Raw genomic sequence first — 7,513 nt, forward strand, 5'->3', positions numbered from 1 at the left:
TTCTAGCAGTGCGGGGGGGGGTGTTAACTTGCTACACGCTGACATGCAAATAGCCTTATGATGGCGGCCTTGGCTGCTCCCTCCTGGCTCAGAGTTTCATGGGATGGGCCAACCAACCTGGAATTGCTTCCTCTCAGTCCCCTGAAGGCCCCTGTTAGGGATGTAACCCTAGGCTTGGCTTGACAATGTATATAAGCTATGATTATTTTACTGTTATTTTAAATGTTAGAGAGATGTAATTGGCTTGTTACCTCAAGCAGCTATAAGAGGAAGCCAGAATGGTTGTTAGCTCTCTGTTTTGTTAGATGCTGATCGTGGATACTGTTGATACTGCTCGTGAGTTACTGAGTCTTGCTACTGTTAGCTATGCTTTTGTGTGTTAAACTGAAGATAGCAGAGTTTCAAAGATGCAATGAACGAGCATTGTGTATAATTGGTCTAACGTTGACTGACCAACAGTTAGTTCATATTTGTGGGGAGAATTCTGCAGCAAGATGTTGGGAGAATTTGAAGAAGATATATGTACGTGACACTGTAGGTGCACATATACATCTTACCCACAAACTGTTTAGGGCACGTCTTCTGAAGGGTGGAGATATGTTAGCTCATTTAAACTTTGTGAATGGAGTTTTCCAAGAGCTACATGAAAAGGAACTTATTTTCTCAGAGTTACATCAAATTTACATCATTCTGTCATCACTGGATGAGAGTTATGATGATTTTGTATCGTCCCTCGAGGTCCTAACCCGAAATGAACTAACATTGACTGACATAACTGCATGGAAGAGTCCAGAAGAAGGTTGGAAAGAGAACAACTGAGAGAGAAACCACCACAACATGAAGAGTTACCTTCAACTGCCTATACTGTTAGAAAATGTTTTTCTTGTGGGGCAAAGGGGCATATAGCAAGATTCTGTAAATATGCAAAACACCAGAATACTAGAAAGGCTAAGAAAAATGCTAATGGCTATTTAGGTATGTCTTCTTTGACTGTTTCTAGAAATGCATCAATAAGCCATGATTAATGGGTTGTTGATAGTGGAGCATCACAGTGCATTACTAGAAATAAGAATTGTTTTATAAAAATGTCTGCCAGTAAGCAACGTATCTTTGGCAAATGGATGGAGGGTGAAAGCATCTGGTGAAGGTATGGCAAGGTGTTCATTTGTAAATGAGCATTTATCCATGTTATACATACCTAAACAGAAATTTAATTTGTTATCAGTAAGAACTCTAGTTAAGATTGGCTATGTAGTAACCTTTAGGGAGATAAATGTCTCATAGAGAAAGCAGATAGAATGGTTACTGCCAATATAAAGAATGGTTTGTATGTAATATCTGATGAAAGTGTAGTTAATTCTGTGTGTACAAATGCTAAACAGCATGATGAATGCATACATTTGTTACACAGGGGCCTGGGGCATATTAACTTTAAAATATTACAACAAACGACTAAAATACTAAGTATTTGAACTGTAATGTTTGCAGTAAGAAAAAGAGTAAGGCTAATCCTGCAAACAGGCTAGACAGCTTTAAGACTGAGAAACCCCTAGAAGTAGTATTTGCAGATTTGATTGGACCTATAAAACCCAGTTTGGGAGGTGCCTGTTATGTGTTGAGTATTGTGGACCACTATTCCAGGTATGGTTTCTGCTACTTAATGAAAGACAAGACAAAAACATTTCAACAATTTTTTAATTGGCTGAGATTTGCAGAAAGAAAGATAAAAGCCAAAGTTATTACTGTAGTTACTGATAATGGGACGGAGTTTACAAATTATAAGTTCCAAACTATGTTAAAAACAGCTGGTATTGAGCATAAATGTTCTGCTCTTTATAGACCTCAGCATAATTCGTTTGCAGAACGAAGGGGGCAAACGTTACAAGCTATGACTAGAACCATGTTATCCGATTCAGGATTGCCTGAAACATTATGGGGTGAAGCCATGATGTGTGCTAATCTTTTACTGAACAACGTTGTAAATGCTTCTACTGGAGAGGTAACTCGTTGGCATGGTAGGAAAACTGATTTGAGCTACTTGCACACGTTTGGAGTTCCTGCATGGCTGCATATTCCAGCACAGATTAGGTTAAAGGGACAAACTCATGCAAGGCAGTTAATATTTGTAGGTTATGACTCAAACCATAAATCTTAGAGGTTCTGGGAACGTGGGACAATTAAGATCTATCACAGTGCAAATGCGAAGTTTTTAGAGCATGTTGGTTGGGATAAACTGGAAATAAACAACGATGAGGTAGTAATTGAAAACCGAGTAGATCAAAAGAACGTATCAGGAATCCCAGAAACGTGTGATGAAGGGAAGGAGCCTACTCAGGAGGAGGAAGTGAATCACCTGCTCTCCTGGTCTCTTGAGGCCCCGTTTCCAGCCCCCACCCCTTGGGTAGGTCTTGCTCTGCTTTGGGGCCAAAGGGAGGAGGTGGGCCAAGGAGAAGAGGCTCTGATGGCCAGTCTGGAGGCCTCATCCCTCCAAAAATACCCCTCCTCTTCATCTTTGTTCCCAGGGAGGTCTAGGGTGCCTCCCCTCCTCGTGGGAGAAGCCCTTCTTGAGGGCCAGTCCCTTCTGTTGCCAGCAGGGGGCGCCGGAGGCCCTCCAGTGGTGGCTGCTGCTGCTTTCCTGCCCAAATGGTCAGGGAGGGGGGGGTCAGCAAACATTGTGCAGCTCCAGTGCTGAGCAATTCCCCCCCGCCAGAGTCCCAGGCGACCTTCAACCCTTTCAGCATCCTCTGCGACCTTTCAGCCGGTCCAGGGGACTTGCATGGTGAGGTGGCCCTCCGTATGCTACCTCCCGAGGTATATGCAGGGAGTCCTTGATGTACGGCAGTTTGTTTAGTGACATGCAAAATTACCACATCACTGAAAAGGATGACTTATGAGGTGTGTTTTTCACACTTACGACCGCTGTGGAATCTCCATGGTCATGGGGATCAAAATTCAGGTGCTTGGCCACTGACTCATATTTATGACAGTTGCAGTGTCTTGGGTTCATGTGATCATCTCTTGTAAACTTCTGACAAGCAAAGCCAATGGGGAAGCCAGATTCACTTAACAACTGCCCTGTTAACAAATGGGGCAAGGGAAGCTGTAAAACAGGACAAAACTCTCTTAACAACCGTCTCGCTTAGCAACAGAAATTTTGGACTCAATTCCGGTCATAGGTCGAGGTATTGGAAATTCCCAGGAGTCCTGTTGAGCCGGGGAGTTCAGGGACGGTTCAGGTAGAGAAGTAAATGAGCAATAAATTTCTTTGAGAGACCAGCCGAATCCTCGCTGGGCCGTGCCCCATTTAGGCAGGAAAGGAAAGGAGTCCACAGGACTTTTGTCAGGGGAGGGAGAGGAGTTCGGGGCTGAGAGGCTCAGGGAGACTTTCCTTCAAAGGAGGAACCGGTTTGTAAGCCTGCTGGCCAGCAGACCTCCGTCCGTCTCCTGGCCCTTTCGGAGTGGAGGGAGCTGGGAGAGTCTCGCCCCTTCGGCAAAGGTCACGCCAACTCACTTTCAGCGGCTGTGAGTTTATTTATTTGCTTGTTGTTTGTTCATTTTGCTTGCCGCCTGTCTCATCCTGGGGCCATTCGAGGCAGCTTATAGTAATAAGGAAGAAAAGGGAAAGGAGGGTAAACAGAGCGGAAGTAAAATAATGGAACAATCAAATAAACCACCAGAAAGGAACTCAATGAGAACATCCCTCAGTTCTCTCAGGCCCTGCTTGGCTAGCATAGGGCATCTTTTTCTACTGAGCCTACGGGGTGCAAAGTGCTAGAGAGGGGCCCCTGATCACTCTGCATCCAGTTTGAGGGTTAAGTTTTAGAAGTTTTTTTAAGGTTTTAATTTCAGGTTTTCCCCCAGCAGCCGGAGTTATTGGCACGTAGGATCTCACGTCAAGTGGACTGAGGCTGCATTACATGCAGCCAACAAACAAATAGAAATTTGCAGATGACCCAGAATTCAGAAAGGTCTCTAAACATTAGAGGAGGGGAAAACCGAAAATGTCTGGACCAGCTAAGGCTGTGGGCTGAAACGTATAAGATTGAAATTAACAGAGGGAATGCTGTTCATTTATGATGGATGGATGGATGGATGGATGGATGGATGGATGGACAGATAGATAGATATAGATAGATATAGATAGATAGATATGAGAGAGAGAGAAAGAGAGAGGGAGGGAGGGAGAGAGAGAAAGAGAGGGAGGGAGGGAGGGAGAGAGAGGGAGGGAGGGAGAGGGAGGGAGAGAGAGAGAGAGAGAGGGAGGGAGGGAGGGAGAGAGAGGGAGGGAGGGAGAGGGAGGGAGACAGAGAGAGAGTCTGCCCATCATAATGTAATTCTGGATGGCAACCAACAAAACACAATAGAACCAATTCTCAAAACTTTATCAAGGCCCCTGAGGCATTTCTTTAGCAAAATAAAGCCAGCGCTCTGATTCTGGATCCACTTAGATCCCAGCCCAACACCTGGGCGGGGGCCATGAGACCTTCAAGGCAGCCTGGGAGGCCCAAAGGGTCTGGACTCTCTGGAGTTCAGAGGAGATCTTGCTCCATCAGGCAGGTGCCGCAACGGAGAAGAGCCACTTCCTGGGTCCTGCTAGATGCTTTGGCTTCACTGAAGGAACCCGGGGCATGCCCCCCCACACACAGATCTGGCCGTGTGGGCAGAAACCCCTTGCCTTGTGGGGCTTTAAAAGGGGCAGCCTGAATGGCCTCCAGAAGCTCCCCGGCAGCCAGTGCAGCTCACAGGACAGTGGTTTAACGTAGGGATCCCATATAAATCCAATAAAACAAATAAACAAGGATGCCTAAACTGTACACAGGATTCCATTGTGGACCAGATGAAGCTTCTAAACGTCTATGGAAATTCTCCATCATCCAGGTCATAGTTGTCCCAAAAGTGTTTTTTCCAAGTGGCAACTGGACTTTCTTTGTTTTGTTTTGAAGACATTTCCCTTCTCATCTAAGAAGCTTCTTCAGTCCTGATTGCATGGTGGGGAATGCAACATGTTCCATTCCTCACCATTCAGTCAGAACTGAAGAAGCTTCCTGGATGAGAAGGGAAACGTCTTCAAGGTAAAACCCAAAGAAAGCCCCACTCCTGGGACTTCCAAATGCTCTTCATGGGCAGCCTTGTGTAGCGCCTGGAGCTTTGCATTTGGATAGGAAAAATGGAAGGGCAATCTAGGATGGGGGAAGGTCCCAGTCTGGGCACTGGTCCATAGGGAAGGGATCTCGTTGCTTAGCCAAAGTTAAACGTAACCCAACAGAATGACGTTGCTACTGAAAAGTCTGATGCTGCCTTTGGGTACATCAGCAGGACAGAAAGTTCAGACGGTAGGAAGCAACTGTCGCTCTCTACCCGGATGGGCCAGTCCCCTTTCACGGCCCTTTTTGAACGGTGGTGAGTCCAGGACAGTGACAGGTCAAGTTTAGAGCCAGGCCAGCAAGCCAGAAGAGGAGAATTCCCTGCGGAACCTGTGGGTGTGCCATCACTGGAGGCTTTCAAGAAGAGACTGGGCAACTGATGGAGTCTCCTGCTCGGCAGGGGGTTGGACTAGAAGACCTCCAAGATCCCTCCCCACCTTGTCGTTCTATGTTCTGATCTGGAAACCAAGTCCTACAAGGAGCAACTAATGGGTCTGGTATGTTTTGCCTACAGAGCAGAGCTGATGGCAGACCCAGGTGCCTGACTGATTCCTAGCTACAAGAGGAAGCCTTTAAACCCAGAGTCCAAACTCAAAGCCACCAGGAGTCCTGAAACATTGATGTCTGGAGGTGGCTCAGGATGCCAAGAACTGAGGAAAGGAACAGGACTACGTTTTAGAATGAGAAGAGGACACCAATTGCCAGGGAGGGTGGAAGCTAAAGAGAGGACCAGGCTGAGCTCCATTCTTTACATTAGGTTGCAAGCGCTCATAATCTGGCCTGCCCGCCTCAACTGGAACTTTCACCTGCTTCAAATGACTGTGGATATTTTCCAAAGAAAACAAGCACAAGGATTTCTTCCCCTCTCCCACCCACCCCCACCCCCCATGGCTTCCCAGCACAGCTGCATCCGTTGTTCCTGCAGGAAGCATGTCAGAGGCCACAATGTCCAATAACAGCACCCTCAACCTGCCCACCTTTCTCCTGACCGGCCTTCCTGGTATGGTGGAGAGGAACGTTTGGATGGCCTTCTTCCTGTTTCTGCTCTGTGCCTCCACGCTTCTTGGAAACAGCTTCCTCCTCTTCGTCATCAAGACAGACCGGAGCCTCCATGAGGCATGTACATCTTCCTTTCCATCCTGGCCTGCTCAGATCTGGGACTCTCCGTCTCCACCTTCCCAACTATGCTGAGTGTTTACTGGTTTAACACTAAGGACATCCGAGTGAATGCTTGCGTCACCCAAAAGTTCTTCGTCCATGCCTTCCAAGTGTTGGAGTCTGGCATTCTGGTGTCCATGGCTTGGACCGCCTGGTGGCCGTCCTTCAGCCACTGAGGTACCGAACGCTCTTCCCAAACACCGCCATGGCAAGAATAGGAGCGGCCGCTGCAGTGAGGTGTATCTCGGTCTGCTTCCGGGTCCCCTTTCTGATGAAGCGCCTGCCCTTCTGCAGGTCCAGGAGACTTTCTCACCCCTACTGTCTCCATCCTGACGTCATGAGGCTGGCCTGTGCAGACATCAAGGTCAACATCCTGTACAGTTTGATTCTTCTGATTCTGACGTTGGGGTTTGATGTGGCCATCCTCCTCCCCTCCTACGTGGTGATTTTGAAGACGGCCAAGGACGCCTCAAGGCCCTCAACACTTGTGTCTCGCACGTTTGTGCCATCCTCAATTTTTACATCCCCATGATCGGTGTCAGTCTGCTCCACCGGTATGGGAAGCACTTCTCCCCCCTGGTCCACAGGCTGATGGCCAACGTCTACACTGCAGTCCCTCCGCTCCTGAACCCCCTCCTGTACAGCATGAAGACCCAGCAGATTCGGCAGAGAATGTACGACGTTTTTCCAAAGAAGCAACACAGGATTTTATGGTAGGAAATTCTGAGAGTGAGAAAAAAGGACCTGGACTGCGCTGAAGCTAAAAGGTTAAAGAAGAACAGAATGCCAAATAAAGCGTTTCTGGAGAAGGCTTCGAAAACTCACCTGTCGTGACCAACGTTTCTTTCCTACACGAGAGTCTGATGGAGAAGCTACCCAGACGCTGGGGAAGAAGCCTTGAATCTATTCCCCTGATTTGCTGTGGGGTTTGATTTGGTCTGGCAGCCCATTTGAGGTTGACTTAATGTAGATGCAGAGAGGAGCAAGAAAGAAGGTTTGGGGACTGGAGGCTAAAACACGTGAAGAACGGTTGCAGGAACTGGGTAGGTTTACAGTCTGACAAAGAGAAGGACCAGGGGAGACAGGACAGCTGCCTTCCAGCATTTGAGGGGCTGTCCCAGAGAAGAGGGGAGCCGGGTCAACCTATTCTCCAAAGCACTGGAAGTCAGGACACGGAGCAATGGATAGAAACTAATCAAGGAGACATCCCA

General features: G+C 47.5%; 1 protein-coding gene across 1 annotated transcript; it reads left to right on the top strand.

Moving 5' to 3' along the window:
• The first annotated feature begins 316 nt into the window (after positions 1 to 316).
• Positions 317 to 7,090, top strand: LOC309392153 (olfactory receptor 51H1-like). The gene is given in 5 exon segments (XM_081953158.1): positions 317 to 336; positions 5,659 to 6,258; positions 6,261 to 6,443; positions 6,446 to 6,765; positions 6,768 to 7,090. Coding segments are annotated over 4 exon segments (939 nt in total). The 5' UTR covers positions 317 to 336; positions 5,659 to 6,074; the 3' UTR covers positions 7,020 to 7,090.
• Positions 7,091 to 7,513: the final 423 nt, after the last annotated feature.

This window comes from Natrix helvetica (genome assembly GCF_964273705.1).
Source record: "Natrix helvetica genome assembly, chromosome: 4".
NCBI lineage: Eukaryota > Metazoa > Chordata > Lepidosauria > Squamata > Natricidae > Natrix > Natrix helvetica.